This window comes from Taudactylus pleione, unplaced genomic scaffold, assembly GCF_031769625.1.
Source record: "Taudactylus pleione unplaced genomic scaffold, aTauple2 ptg000113l, whole genome shotgun sequence".
In the NCBI taxonomy this organism is placed as follows: domain Eukaryota; kingdom Metazoa; phylum Chordata; class Amphibia; order Anura; family Myobatrachidae; genus Taudactylus; species Taudactylus pleione.
Window position 1 is genome coordinate 994688 of NW_028284515.1, and position 16745 is coordinate 1011432.

Sequence of the window (16745 nt, forward strand, 5' to 3'; positions counted from 1 at the left end):
CACACCCCTGGGTCTCTCCACCTCACACCCCTGGGTCTCTCCACCTCGCACCCCTGGGTCTCTCCACTTTGCACCCCTGGGTCTCTCCACCTAGCACCCCTGGGTCTCTCCACCTAGCACCCCTGCGTCTCTCCACCTAGCACCCCTGCATCTCTACACTCTCTGACTCACACCTCTGCATATCAAACCCCTGCGTCTCTCCAGCTCACAGCCCTGCGTCTTTTTAGCTCACACCCTGCGTTTCTTTAGTTCAAGTCTTTGCGCGTCCCAGGCAGGGTGTGACCCTTCTGGGTGCTGTGAGACTAACTAGGGCCGGCGCGTCCCAGGCAAGGTGCAGCCACACTGGGTGCTACGAGAGTAGCTAAAGCCGATGCATCCCAGGCAGGGGGCGGCCACTCTGGGTGCTACGAGACTAGCTAGAGCCAGCGCGTCCCAGGCAGGGTGCGGCCACTCTGGGTGCTGCGAGACTAGCTAGGGCCGACACTTCTTTCCAGCGCACACTTCTGCGTTTCTTCAGCTCACACCCCTGTGTCTCTCCAGCTCACGTCCCTGCATCTCTCCAGTTCACACTTCTGCATAATAAATTGTTTTTATAGTTTAACAAATAATAAAAAATGTTTTATGTATTCATTGAGTCTCTATTTTTTACTGAATACCACTTTCACAGAGTTCACAAGTTACAACTGACATGATTGTTACTCTACTGTGCAGCTGGTGATCTTGAGCAGCTATATAACAGATAGACACATTTATATTCTATATTTAGCAGCATTGGCTGGTTGTACCTACACTTCTGTTCGTGCTTATCCCCGATATTTAAAAGATCAGTGCCCTTTTAATTATCGGGCTTAAACAGGAACAGAAGTGTCGGACTGTAAACTTCGCAAATAAACCCCTTGAAGAGAGAAAGTGGAAAAGTCATACAAAGCAACCAATCAGCTTCTGTCATTTATCTAGCACAACATTTGAAATGATAGTTAAAAGCTGATTGGTTGCTTTGGACAAATTAATCATTTTATCTCTCTCCAAGGCTTGGTGCATCTCCCCGACAGTTTTATGTCCCCCTTTCACTTAATTAGCAAGTTCGATTATTATTCTTAACAATGTCATTGTCTTGGGAAATTCAGTATAAAACAATGTAAAATAATAATAATTGTATTTATATAGCACTGTTCTTCAATAGGTCTCAAGGTGCTTAAATAGGGGTTTCCATCTTCAGATAACTTTATGATTCAGGGGCCTATTCATAATCACTTAATTTAAACAAAAGCTGGTGAAAATTAACATTTTCACCTACTTTTGTATAAATTAAGTGTCAGGGCCATTCATCATTGCTGTAACGCAGGAGATATCACAAATATCTTGTGGTTACAAATCTGCCCCGACAATTTCCACAGTTCCCAAACCATAGTATGGGGATGTAAAAATTATGTAATTCATCAAGTTCCGAAAATGCTTTTTTTTTCAGAATTTGACAGTGAAGCTGTACGCCACTCTGAGATGGCGTACAGCCCCCGAATCTCTTCACAAGTTGCTGTTTACACGGCAAGTTATGCAGCAGAGGGATCTTTTCAGATCCCTCCCCGCTGTCTCCCCACTGCCTCCAGCTCAGAGCACACTCCACTGGCTGCCGCCGCTGCTCCCCTCCCTGCTGCCCAGCAAAGTGCGGCCGGGCAGGTAGTCAAGCGGTCCAAGGGTGCACTGGGTGCCCAGAGTCTGCTGCTCACCTGTGCCCACCCTACCCCCTATCTTCATCCCCCACTGCACACAGCAGCTCACCTGGACGAAGACTCTGCAGGACACTCCTCCATCCGGCACAACCAGGCAGCAGCCGCAGACAGGAGCCCGGACCCTGCTGGCTATTATCATCCCTCCCCGCTGTCTTCTGCTCTCCGGCACCACCTCAGTCCCTTCTTCCCTGCGTCCTTGGTACCCGCAGCTTGCATGCCGAATGAAACACTGGCAAGCTAGGAGGAGAGGGCTACGGGGACACTGACAGGGGGGTACAGTGATGGGACTGTGGGGACACTGGCAGGGGGGTACGGGAGAGAGGGCTGTGAGACACTAACAAGCTCACCTCTGCTGCTTCTGTCCGGTGTCCGCAGTGGCTCCTCTCCTTGGTGGATCACCATCATTGCCTTGGCCTATCCTTCCCTCCAAGCTCCCAACACACACTATGGCCACTTGAACAGCACAGCACACACTCTGGCCTCATAACACTTGCTGTGTAATGAAATGTGTATTTAAAGTGTATATATATGTTCTTATATAATATATATATATATATATATAATGTTAAATACACAATTCACTTTACTGCAAGTGTGTGGTCAGACTAATCAGCGCATGCGCAGTGTGAGGTAATCCTTACAGACACCTCAGCTGTAGAGGAAAAGGAGCATTTTTACGAAGAGCGGACTTCAGCAAAATAGCAGCTTTTTGGAAGTGATACTTTTCTCAAAGAGGCATGATGATAAGTGGTAATTATGTAATGATGAATGCCTCCAAATACATGTTTAAACTCGCAGCGAGTTTAAAACATAATTATCACGAGTGATAATTACGTAATGATGAATAGGCCCCATAATCAGTTTAGGAATGTTGGGTGGTATTGGGGAAATTCAGGGCCTGATTCAGAGCCGGACGCTATTTGCGGACACTCGTTTAGAAAAAGGGGCTGGCTATTTAAATTGAGAGCTCGCTCTTTGCGGTCTGTTGACGCCTCTGTCTGAGCGAGCGAACGAAACATGCGCTCGCTATTTTGTAAAGACGCCCCTTGGCCGCTCGCATCATACATTATCTCCGCTATTTATTAGATTAATCGAGTACATCGAAAGGTGTATGAACTGCTCGCTATTCTTGTGGTAGCATTTTCCTACCGCAATCAGGCGAGCAGTTCAGGCTAAAAGACAACCAAGTGACGTGGTCGATGACGCTGCTTTGTTAATTATGCACACCCTTAAAACGCCCATTTTGACCGTTTGGCACGCCTGCGTTCGGATCTCCACTCCCCGTTTTCAAGCACCTTCCCCTGTTACCACCCACAAACGCCTCATTCTGTCACTCAAATTAGCAGGCATTCGCTATTTTGCTAGCACACGATTTCCGACAGCAATGACTGGTTGGTGCATGTGCATTACAACCCATACGCATGCGTAGCTGTGCGAACATCGCTCGGAGCGAACGAGCGGCCGCTTTCGAGCGGCTCTGAATCAGGCCCTAAGTTCCTAATTATGCTATCATAGATAGACACAATCTTATGCCTCACGCATGTATGTGTGACTTCCGTGTTTTTATTATCCAAGACAGAACAAAAGCACAATTTCATAACATAGATGAGAAGTGAAGTTATACATAAGCACTCAGGCCGTGACTGAATTTTTTGCCATCGTAGGTCAGTTTTGTTATTCCTCTTCCGCTTTGCATCATCACAGAACTCAGTGGTTATGCTGCTAGGGAGTTGAATAAATAAAGAGCCTGCAGCCTCTGGAATCTTGCTGTCTAATGCCAGCCATACACTGTCAGATGAAAGTCACCATTAGACAAACAGTCCAATTATCATACATTGCCATACACTGTGACATAATTACCCTAATTATCGCTTCTGGTTTCTCATACCCGGCTGTCCGATTATTGCTGCTCAGTCCCAGACATACACTGTACAATTTACGGCTCCATCAGCCGATAGTCGCACTGTGGGCCTGATTCAGAGATGGACGCAGATGCAATTTCCACGCAGATCGAGCAATTGTATGCCATTGCGCATGCATCGTAGTGCGCAAAGGCAGCTCTGCGATCACACTGCTATCACACAGGCCACGGAGAGCCATCGCAGAGTGATTGACAGGAAGTGAGCCTTTGGGGGTGGTGACGAGGGTGATCAGCGAAACGCAAACGTGCTTGTCAGCAGAGCACCCAAGGCTGCGGCAGGGTAAGACTGCCGCCGATGTACTTCAATATCACCGATATTTACACAGGTACTCACACGCGGGTAAGAAGGCAGCAGTGGGCGTCTTTATGTTTGGGTGATCTCTGCTAAAAGCATATTTTTGCAGCTGCATTCCATGCGAAATCGCAACTGCGAATGCATTAGCGTCCATCGTTGAATCAGACCCTCTGTATGGGCGCCTTTAGGCCTGGGCCATAATTGTCTTTCCGAAATTTCAAGTTGGTATGCAATCCCTGCATCCTCATATAGACAAGCCTTATTTTCTATGTTCATCTGTTCAACCAGCACCTTCTCAGCATATTCTGAATCCCATAAAGGCCATATATATGTAGAATGATTGCAGAGTGTAACCATCATGTACAGTATGGTGAGCATGCGTGGGGCAGACCATTCTTAGAAGAGGCCTTCGCTTCTTTGAAAGCTGAATGGAGGCTCTGGAGACCACAGCAGCATCACTGGGAAATTATAGTGGGTGACGGTAGTGGGTTCCCACAGAGTTATCTGGAGCTTGTCATCTTCGGGCACGAAAGCTACAGGCTGATTACACTTCTGAAGCATGAACTAGTTTACAGACAGACAGCTGTCTAGGGCCCTCATTTACTAATGAGTTTTATTACCAAAACGAGTGATAAATGTCACTGTGTATGATAAATGGTGCTCCAACCAATCAGCTCCCAACTGTAATTTTTCTAACAGTTGACAGGAGCTGATTGGCTGGAGCACCATTTATCATACACAGTGACATCTATCACTCGTTTTGGTGATAAAACTCGTTAGTAAATGAGGCCCTACATCTGAGAGTGATAAACATACTGTATTTTTAACATTTGTTCTAACTGGTTTAACCTTCATTGCTGAATTCTTATTCACAGGTACATTTTCCAGGGGAACACACACAGAGTGACACTTGCTCTGTTTATTTTGTTACTTAGAACCTAATGCATGTTCCCCCTTGCCACTTAAACAGGAAAAGGCAATGAATATTAAAGATAGCCTGAGAAAGGAATGTAGAACACTGAAAATGGGGCTGTCACTCAAGTAAGATGAAGGTACATTTAGGGATTTGGAGTAAGGCACTAGGAGAGCAACTAAATTATTTGTAGTGTGATACTTGCAGTTTCCAACTGTCCCTACTTTCCATGTTCTCAATAGTTCCCTAGGATTTGTACTTTAAAATGTCCCTCATTTTTAATTATGATTGACAGAAACAGTACCACTTCTCTTATGTGTATTAGATGCAATTCGTACTGCTTATTTCTAGAATGCTATCTAACAATATCAAATGTATTAAAGTAGAATGTTTCAGACATAAAGTTATGATTGCTGTAGAGGCCATATCATGTTAAGGATTGTACTGCATAGCTTCCAACTGTGCAAATTTGGAAAAGACAATCACCATTAGTCCTGTGCAATTGGTGATTGGGAAATTAAAGTGGCCCTGGCAAAAAATGGCCTCATGTGGTTGAGACCAAATGAACTGTAGACAGGGGCCAACAGAAAAGTAGGTGAGGTTAAAATACAAAGTACACAACATTGCCACTGCCTACCAATACCCATTTTAGACACATACAAAACAAAGAGCATCACAGTGACCTCTATACAATGCAGAGAGCATCTAATAACCACCATACAGTACAGAGAGAACCCCAGTGTCTGTCATATAATAAAGATCGCATCTCAGTGACTTCCACACATTACAGAGGGCAATGCAGTGACCGCCTGCAATAAAGATCCTCTTAGTGACTGCTAGTGACCACAGATAGCATGTTAGTGACTGCCTCATAATAGAGAAGGCATCCCAGTGACAGCCAACTATTCTCTGTCCCTATTAATTCCAAACTAACACTCTTTTGTAACTGATCTATTGATCTATTTATGTATATAAAGAAATGTTATACACTCACACCTACTGTCCATAAACCACAATGTTTATGAATCCATTTTACTGTTGAAAAACCATTATCTATTTTGAAACAAATTATATAGTATACAGTAAAATCCACATGGTGTAACTTCAAATGAAAGTTTTCCCTACATAGCTAATGCAACACAAAAATGCACTATTCTGATCATTGGGGTGAAAATGACTTCTGCTTATGAAGAGGTTAAGCCAGCTAGAGGCAACCTGATACACTTTAGGGGGGCATTGGGTGACCCCTTTGTTCTCAAAAAAGCCCCACATAACTTTTAATCTTAGTAATAAAATCGATATATTTAATCAATGAAATACACACTTATCTTTGATAATAAATCAGAAGGTGTATTATTTAAGAGTTAGCAAATAAATATGACAATAAAGCCGGAAGGAGCTGGGGGCTTCAAGCAAACCCTTGGAGAGGCACCTGTAGCTCTACAGATGCTTGTTGCCCATCTCTGAGTGTAACTATGCTGTATCTGAAAGTTTATTAAGGTATGTGGGTGTGAGTTAATTTACAAACTTTTTGTTATTAAATTACATGTATTAAGTTCACTTCTTAGACATTTGAGTGTTTTAATGCACTGTGGGTTCATACCCAGAGTAGGTGATGTAGGTGAAGAATAATTAAGTTGATTGGTTTACATTTAATTTGGTCTTATATTAATAGAGTGATTTAAGATTACTTTTAAAACATTTAACTTCAGGTGCTTATTAACTTGGACAGTTTATTATTCATATGGTAGCCTTAAAATGTTCATGGAGATGAATGCTTACATTCCCAACATGTGGCCTGATTCAGAGTTTTACATAGTCCCCTACTGGTCGCAATTTACCAATGTTTTGGGGACTGAACATGCACTGGAGCCGCAGTGCATAAGTGCTGCAATGCCATTGGGCCCCCGGTTGCAGTGCCCTGGAGGTCGCAGCCTGAATGAACAGCTGCGGCCATTTGAGGATGGGGAATGTGCTGCGACAGGGACCGTCCCCCAAAACAGAGGTGTGTCACCTTCATTTTGTGGGAGTGCCCAAACCAGGGTTTGCTTCCAACACAGATTTCCTGGCAACAGCAAGAGAGTTCCATCGCCCATTCTGAGTAAGCTTAGACTTATTCAGATTGGCAATGACTGCGGCCATTACGACCTATGACCGCGGTTGTAATCAGATGCTGTATCTTCAAATGCAGCACTCAGATCTACAATACTGACAGAAGGCGGATTTTTTCTTCAGATGCCTCCTGTGGAATTAGCATATTTTATCATCGCTGCTGTGTCGACTGTAAATGCTCATCCGCCATAGCCGAGGAGGGTTCTGGCAGATCCCTCCACCGGCTAATAGTGTGCGGTGTAGCCCATAGGCTACAGCAGCTAACGCCATGTTCAGGTGGCATTAGCTGCCGGGGCCAATATATGGAATGCATCGCATTCCGGATATTGGTACATTTGGCAGCATCGCATCCTCTATAGAAACCTATGGGGGAGGAGGCTGCCAGTGCCAATGGAGGGATCACAGCAGGTATCGAAGATACCTGCTGTGGTCCCTCCTTAATACATCCGAGGGATACTTATATTTGAGGTAAACCCCCGAAAACGTGTGTTTTCAGGGATTTTACCTCAAATACATTTTGATAAATGTGCCCCTATGGGACTTATACAAATACAGGGGAGATTCATTTCACTATGTAACCAAAAGGTAGAAGCTCCAGAGGTTTCCTAATCCCAGGATACAAATGTGTGGCTGCTTTCCTATTGTCTATGTGGGAGTACAACAGGAAGTTGCTTTGGCTAGTACATGCTGGAACTTGTGGGGCAACCATGAAAGGTTTACAGTAGTTAGACAACAAAATATAAATACTTCCTGCATGCCTTAAAACAAATATCTTATTTATGTACAAAGAAAAATAATCTGGTTACAGTATACAGCCAATGTGATTATCTGAATGCAATACAAGTTCTGATCCTGACACCTGATAACCAGCCACTGGCTAAGCCATTCATCAATGTCAATGTTCAGTGACGTGTAAAAATGAACATTTGTCTGAAGCTGACACACAACAGTTATAATAATGATAGTCATGTGTCAGATGTCATTATAAATCAATAACAAAATACAAAGTTTGACAAGTAACCATGATGAATGACTAAGTCAAGTGTCAGCATTATGTATCATCTGTAATTAAAAATTGGATTGATACTGACAAGGGACAATGATGACGGAAATAGCCAGGTGTCAGAATTAAAAGTGCTTTGACTGATGATTGATTCTAACAATTAATGATGTACTAAAATTGACACAAATGAGCTAAACATTTGATCTGGTATGGAATTTATGGCAATTCACTCTATCACTGTACCACAGTCATTGCCCTTAAGCTGGATACACATTTGATGAGGGATCGGCCGATCTGCCATCTGATCTGACTATTGGTAAATGCATACACACTTACCAATCGTCGACCTGATATGTCGTGCCTGATGGACAAGTATTTACATGTGCCTGCCCAGTTGTGATGTCAGTCACCAGTGGCCTCTGCAGCAAGTGTACGAGCGGTCATCTGACCGCCTATACACACTGCACAGCCAACGCAATATTTCTGTGAACGACGTCATTGACAGACATATCGCCTGTACACACTGGCCGACGCACACATGATATATACCGGCTGTTCAATTGAACGGCCGATATGTCGGCCAGTGTGTACCCAGCATTACGCTCTGAGGTATTATCTCTTCTAGATATGGGCTATTTTTATGTAGAATGGTCGGGACATTTCTGGCTAGGCTGCTATTCTATCATTTCAATCACTGCCTAACATTTACCCATGTCTTTCCACACAATGGGGGAGATTTATCAAAGCTTGGAGAGAAATAAAGTACCAACCAATCAGCTTCTAACAGTCATTTTTCAAACACAGCCTGTAAAGTGACAGTTAGGAGCTGATTGGTTGATACTTTATCTCCATCCACTTTATCTCTCTCCAAGGCTTAGTACATAGGACCTCATTCAGACCCGCTCGCAAGCGGGTCGACGGTGGGGCACTGCGCACGCGCAAGCTCCGGAGCGAGAGAGAAATTCTCTCACTCCGGGGCTCGCAACAAAAGGGGCGGCTGTCGGTTGATTGACAGCTCGCTCTGTTTTGTAGCCGTGGCGGGGGGGTGGCCAGACAAACGGAGGCGTTCCTGAAGGAACGCCTGCCGTTTGTAGACGGCCCTACCGACATCACCAGTGAAGCTGCCTGGGGCTTGTGGCAGACGAGACCCGACCCCAAAGGTCTCGTCGCAAGCCCCAATGGTCGCGATGGTCTCGACCATCACGACCATCACCTAGTCACTCGCTAAAGCTGTGGGTGGTAACCCACAGCTTAGCAAGCTGCCAGGAGGCCGCCTTTCAAAAGAAAAGCGTCCGCCCTCATTCAGAGCGAGCACTCGCATTTTGCGAGCGGCTCTGAATGAGGTCCATAGACCCAGTGGCGTATCTGTAATGGGTGCAGGGTGTGCGGTGCACATGGGCCTCTGGGTGCATGGGAGCCCACATCGCACACCCTACACCCATTTCTTCAATACTTACATCTCCGGAGACCCATATCGGCGATAGCAGCACTGTACAAATCACCGGTAAAATGCTGTGGTGGCCATTTTGCTGGCGTTTTCCGCATGAGCAGTAGAGAAATCGCCAGGAAAATGACTGTTGGGCCATTTCCCGGTGACTTGCAGTAGACTCTGGCACAGCGCTAGAGTCTATTAGTGCCCAGAGTCTACTGCTTCGCTCAGCGCACCGCCAGCCACCTGGTAGAGAGGAGGGGGCCCCAGATGGAGACTGCATGCGGGCCCCCTCCTCTATTAATACACCCCTGCATAGATCTCATAGCCTGTATAGTGACAGTTAGAAGAATTACGCTGTAGAACTCATCATATTATTTATAGAGAGCACTTGGTGGGCGTAACTGTGTGTATGACAGAGCAGCATGAATATTCTTACATTATTTTTTATTTGGTTTTAAATACTGATACTCATGACGTATACTATACCTATATATTAAATAGTGGAGTTTGTATATTCTCCCTGTGCTTGCATGGGTTTCTTCCCACACTCCAAAAATATACTAGTAGGTTAATTGGCTACCAACAAAAACTTAACCCTAGTGTGTGTGTGCATGTGATAGGGAATATAGACTGTAAGCTCTACAGGGACTGATGTGAATGGTCAAATATTCTCTGTAAAGCGCTGTGGAATATGTGTGTGCTGTATAAATAACTGGTAATAAATAAATAATCAACATAAGAATTCAACATGCACAATAAATGTTAGGCAAACTTCCTGCCCAGTTTATACTTGTAGGTGACATGAATGAAATTATAACCACAATGATGAGATACTACATTATAAAATGTACATAATTTATACAAATGTCTTGTAAAACCGTTACATCAGTTTATGACCATTGCATGATCTCTAGTAGTGCTATGTAAAAAAAACCCAAAAAACGAACATTTGAAGCATTTAGATGTGCGGAGGGGGGGGGGGGACACAAACTTAACGCATGTGTAGGCAGTGCTGTGCATGCGCTGGGTTAACGAATTTAACAGCGCATGCGCAGCACTGTTTCCAGCTGCGGTAAGTTAGTCTAGAGAGGGATAACTATCTATTTCCTGAAAAGCTGTCATCGCAAAAATAACAGCTTTTCGGAATAGATAGTTATAGGGAGGAGGAATGATGAATTTCTCTGGTAATTAGGTAGAACTCCATGCAAGTTCTAAACCTAATTACCTCCAGGGAAAGTTTAGTAAAGATGAATAGGCCCCTAAGACAGATCTACTGTGCAAATATATCAGGCCTGAGCCACAAGAACTATAGCTAAAAGGAGAAAGAGAAAAATGCCCTCAGGGATAATGGCAAACAATACGTTTTCACACCCTTTTCACATAATTTTAGTATCACCTATAGTTATTACAGGGCAATTGGAGTAGAATTCGTAAAATTCTACTTCAACTCCTAAGTATCACTTATTTTTAGTAAGCAGATCGCATTTCCCATAATTGTAATGGGAAATGTGATCCGACCAAAGTTACTAAAAATAAATTGTAAAAAAATACCGGGGAAAGCCCTGTGATAATAACGCCACCTGGAGGTGGCGTTATCCAGGGTCTCCCCCGGTTACCGGACTCCTGCTCTGCTCTAAAAGGCAGAGCAGAGCAGAGCCCGGAGCCGGTCCCAGTGATCAGCTGTGTGGTCTAAACAGACCGCAAGCTGATCTCTGCTAAAAAAATAAAATAAAATAAGTAAAAAAAAAATTTACTTACCTGAGTCCATAGACCGGTGATGACTCCCCTCCAGTCAGCTGGTCTCCCATGCTGCACTGCGGCCCGGTCATCAGGTGATCGGTCACAATGCAGTATGGGATATCAGCTGACCGGAGGCATGGAAGACATCATCGGAGCACCGATGACTGCAGGTAAGTGCTATTAAGGGAGGGAGGGTCACGGGGGGGTCCGCGATCGCAGGGGCGGAGCTTAACGATGGGGGAAGGGTTTAGCGCCGGGTGGTAGCAGCGGTCGGCGCATGCGCGGGCACTTTGTCATGGTATTTTTTTCTAAAATACTGTGACTAGTGTGCGGAGGGGATTCGCAGGGATACAGCTTTCTCGCAAGCTCTGTCCCTACAAGGGATTTGTAGTAAATCCCTGTGATATTGCCTGAATTCGCAATGCGAATTCAGTCGATAATATCACACTATAATCTGCATTACAAATGCGGATTGTAGTAAATAGAGCCCAAAGTCTTTGGTCCCAACACACAAAGTCACACTCTGACCGCTGCCATCTCCCCAAGGTAGATTTAGATACAACTTAAGGCCCCCATACACGGTGCGATATAGCAGCCGATCCGACGGATTGGAACGATATCGCTGCTATATCGTTCCGTGTGTGGGTATGATATCGGCCAGTGCACGCTCCCGTGGGATCGTACATCGCTCCTCCAGATCTTTCTGCATGTTCAGTTGACCTGGGGGAGCGATGTACGATCCCATGCAGTGCGCTATGCGGGTGGGGGAGGGGGTGGCGGCATATTAGGCGGTTGGCCACCCGATCACTCTGTGTGTGGGGACTGCCCGATATGTTGGAAATCGGATTGGCTATCGCATCACAAGGAGCATATCACAGCGTGTATGGGGGCCTTAACTTACTACGTAAAGATATCACAGAATGCTTATTCTGTTGCAATATAATTCCATATTGTTATTTTTAAATAAAGAATAAGGACAAAATAAATATTCCCCTTAAATAACAAATTCATCTACAGCTCCTTGAACCAAAGATCTAGGTAATTCTACAAAGTATTTCACTCTGAATCTACCAAATTCAAATTTACAGTCATCCAGAAATATGGTAAAGGCCAAATATTTGCACCAATTTAAGTCATCTCTGAATACAGACTTCATATAATTTGTACAGTCCTAGCTAATTGCTTAAATCAACTACTGTTGACTCTTAATTATCCAGATCAAGTTGGATTTATACAACAAAGGCAAGGTCTGTACAATACAGGAATAATGGTCAAGCCTAACTTAATAACAATACAACACACTCTCTGGTTCTATCCTTGGATAAGAGAATGAATTGGACAGCATATCATGTTCAACATGATATTCTACAGGTTTAACAAAATATAAAGACTCCCATGTACCAGCTTAGTAGCAAGAACTTAATACAGATATTGATCAAGATAACTGGAAAGACATTAGATACAGGAAGAGCTCCATAATTAAAGTCTTAGGGGAAAATTCCTAAAATACAGTAGATGTTCCCCAAGAAGCTCCATAGAATCGGCCATTCAGATGGCACATGTAATAAGCAAACTGGACATCTAGGCTCCTTTATTCACACAGTGGTCCTGCCCTAAATGACTGTTGTTCTGGTTAAAAAAAAATAATCTTCTGGACCAGCACGTTGTCCCTGCTGGACCTTTGGTCGATAGTCTTAACGCCCGGCACAGTGTAGGTGGAAGTCTGGTAAGGATAGATGATGTGGCGGCGTCCCGCAATATTGTACAACTTACCTACCGGTAGGTGCCTGTGTAGGCGTTGCGATTTGGGACCCGGCCGTCCCGCTGCACGACGTGGCACACACGCAGGTACCAGCCCGCATCCCAAACACGGAGACGCCGACCTGCGGCAGCCCGCGCATCCAGCCAGGCTCCATCCACCACGCTGACCCACCCTGCCAGCGCAAACAAGACCAACGGTGCCACCATCACGGGGCACAGCCGCACCAGTAGCTGCAGCACAACAAGAACGGCTATCTAACCTGCCGCTGTATACCATCAGAGACTGCCGACCACCACCCCCAAATCGCAACGCCTACACAGGCACCTACCGGTAGGTAAGTTGTACAATATTGCGGGACGCCGCCACATCATCTATCCTTACCAGACTTCCACCTACACTGTGCCGGGCGTTAAGACTGTCGACCAAAGGTCCAGCAGGGACAACGTGCTGGTCCAGAACTGCACGGAAAAGGAGCCCCCTAAAAGGGTCTACCCAACTTCCCCCCCGTGCACCCATCCTGCTCTTCCCCCCCACTGCTCCTGGGTCAATTACCCTCTAGTAGCATTGTGCCTACCTACCTTAAACCAATAAAATTACCTTGACCCAACACCACCGTCTACGTCTCTCTGTCATACAGATCACTCTTACCCAAGCACTTTACACACTGCCCCACCATATAGAGAGCGCGCCTTACCCAGCTTTTACCAGTCTCTAAACTAGGTAGGAACAGGTACTCCTACCACAGGCGCAGCACTCTTACACCCCCTACCCCCATATACACGCACATCCCCTCCCCCCGCCTCCCTTCCCCCCCCCCCATTACTCTTTCCCTCTCCCTCCTGCCTCAATCCACCCCCACAGTCATATCAGTGAGCGCGGTTCACCACCCTTTATTTAAATCTCCTCATAGTAAAATTTGCATAGGAGCCCGACAACGCTCATTTAGTCTCCTGGACCAGGCCTAATGTTACCAACATGCTACATACCTGTTCACTCAAGACACTGATTCTGACCATTCCTTACACAATTTTCTTCTTGATAAACATGTCACTATCAGAATCCACTTTTAATTGTGTAAATCACATTTATATATGCAGCATTTACCTACAAAAAAGTGTTCTATTTATGGGCTGCCTCTTTCAATTTCATATAAAAACTAGCTGATGTACTCCATTTCACCCGGGTAGACCTTAGATATTTACTGTTTCCATTTCCATCTCACCTCTTCAGTAACACATTAATCCTTCACCTCTATAGTAATGCATCACTGCTATAGTAAGATATTACCCTCCCTCACTGGTGTAGTAACACATTACTCTCTTTAACCTGTGTAGTAAGTAACACATTCCCCTCCCTTGCCTGTGTAGTAACACAATCCCCTCCTTCACCTCTATAGTAACACATTCCCCTGTCACTGCTGTTGTAACACATTTTCCTCTCTCACCTGTGTAGTAACACATTCCCTTCCCTCACTATTCAAATAGTGGAGCCAGACCAACTGCCAGTGATGTTTGGCAGCACTTGGGATGACAGTTGGTGTTTTAATACAGAACTGTGCTACAGCCACATTGAGACAGTCAGGCAGGACATTGCACAGGGGGAGGAAACATTTTAGCCCTTTTCACCACCTTAGGAGTCGAATTTAAAAAAAATCCTTCTTACGTCATGGAAGATATACACTACCCGATTTTCATGAGTCAGTGAGTCAGAAGATTCGATTACATAATTATATATATATATATATATAATCAGCAACAAAATACATTTATCAAGAAGCTTAAGCATAGGTAACTATTTGTTGAAATAACAATTGTACATCATGATACATGTTGACTTTGAGGACTGACACATTGAGACCAAGGGAATGTAGTCATGGGATCGACTGCCACAATGTTGACTGTGAGCATGTCGATCCCAAAATGCAGGCTCTGGCATGCCAACATGGATAACATGCTACATGCAGGATGTTAACGGGTTCGGCATTACAGCTGTAAAGGTGCAGCATTACCAGTATCTTTACAGTTGTAATGCCGATCTGGTGTACATGCGTAAGCAGCAAGCTAACTTTGTCGGAATGCCGAGGCCTGCATTCTGGGATCAACATTTTTACTGTCAACATAGTGACTGTCGATCCCACATACCAAACCCGAGACCAAGTATAACAGTCGACACAGGATTTCAAGTTTTTACCTGGGCATATGCATCGCGGTTAGCTTGTAAACCGACCTTTACAACCTCAAAAGGATTCACCACTAGGGCTTCAGTTAATCCTGATCCAAGACCAGCGATTGTAAACACCTAAAACATATGTAAAAAAAATATAAATACATAATAGTAATAAAATTCATACAAATATAGAAAAAGATACAACACAAATAAAAGGAAATAATAGTTTTTCTTGTAATATGGCCCCATTTTACTCCTAAAAAAACTAAACAAAAAAGGGATAAGGCAAGGACAGAAAAATAAAAATAAGTTATTCATAAATTGTTTTTCTGCGACTCTGGATGTGCAGCAAGTCAGAGTGTACGGGCTTAAGCCAGCTGTTTCCAGGATGATCGTGTCCCGAATTGTGTGTACCCTACCCAGAGAGAGAAGGAAGGCTTGTGATAGCTGAGAAGTGACACCCGCTGATACGAGCCACTGGCTGCAGTTGGAATTAAAGCTGACCTGCATGGGGTTAAGTCTGAGAGCAAAGGAACTCTCCCTAAAAGATCAATAGTTTACAACCTTAGCAACATTTCCAAAAGTTAGCACAGATGTTCCCAAACTCGGTCCTCAATGCACCCAAACAGTCCAGGTTTTAAGGATATCCATGCTAGACCACAGGTGACTTAATTACATAACTTGCCTACTTTTGAAAAAGCATTCCAGGGAGATTGTGAAAACAGCACCTGTGAGCGCGGTGGTAAAGTGGGCGTGTCCTGCTACATCTGAGAGGCGTGTCATAAAAATGACTTACATCCAAATGTAAACAAGCCTCAAAGCAGTTAGTAAGATCTATTTGTTGATGAAAACACACTGATACTTCTCAGAGATTGCTCATGAATTGTGCATTACAAGGGGTTTCATGTAAGTGGCTATGAGAAACCTTATATGAAAATGCACGTAGCCATAGGGACATACTTACCGAGCCTCCCGAAAATTGGGTGCCGCGCCCGCCCCCCCGGAAAGGCAGGCAAGTCTCCCGGCCCCAGCGACCCACCTGCTTAAACCCTGGCAGCCGGGGGGAGGCGCTGACACTTTTGCGCTGAATTGCGTCATCGTAGCCCTGTCCTCTGCATCTCTGCAACACAATGCCATTAATCTCGGCATTGTGAAGAGGGGCGGGGCCACGATGACGCAATCGCGCTGTCATACCCTATGCCCCACCCCCAATGGTGTGTCATTCTCCGAGCCACGCCCCCTTTTCTCCCACCACACCCCCCCTTTTGCCGTGAGACTCCGCCAGTGTGGTTGCCCAAAAGCTCCCTCCCGGAAGGAGGGAGCTAAATATCGGCAACCCTGCATAGGGATCGTTGGGGCCTATTCATCAACACTAAAATAACGTTTTTAAGGACATTTTCCTTAAATACCGTTATTTTAGTATTCATGAAGTATCTTAACACAGGAGATATCACTGATATCTCCTGGTTAAGTCCCCCTGCGTTCATTTCCACACTCCCCATACATTAGTATGGGGATATGGACATTATGGTATTCATCAAATTTCGAAAATTATATATTTTCGAAATTTAATGGAGTTACTATCCGCCACTGTGAGGTGGCGAATAGCAGGTGAGACTTACTTGCTTCCAGCTGGTGAGATCCCCCGACATCTTCCTCCAGCGCTCCGGT

The 16745-nt window shown here is 44.8% G+C and overlaps 1 protein-coding gene across 2 annotated transcripts in view; it reads right to left on the reverse strand.

Annotated features, from left to right (window-relative positions):
• The window catches only part of SLC25A21 (solute carrier family 25 member 21), a 536964-nt gene that overhangs the window by 87687 nt on the left and 432532 nt on the right, over positions 1-16745 (reverse strand). For both annotated transcript variants that reach the window (XM_088471286.1, XM_088471285.1), the window contains one exon: positions 15099-15206. In XM_088471286.1, the coding sequence (XP_088327412.1) occupies positions 15099-15206 (108 nt within the window). The remainder of the gene's footprint in view (positions 1-15098; positions 15207-16745) is intronic.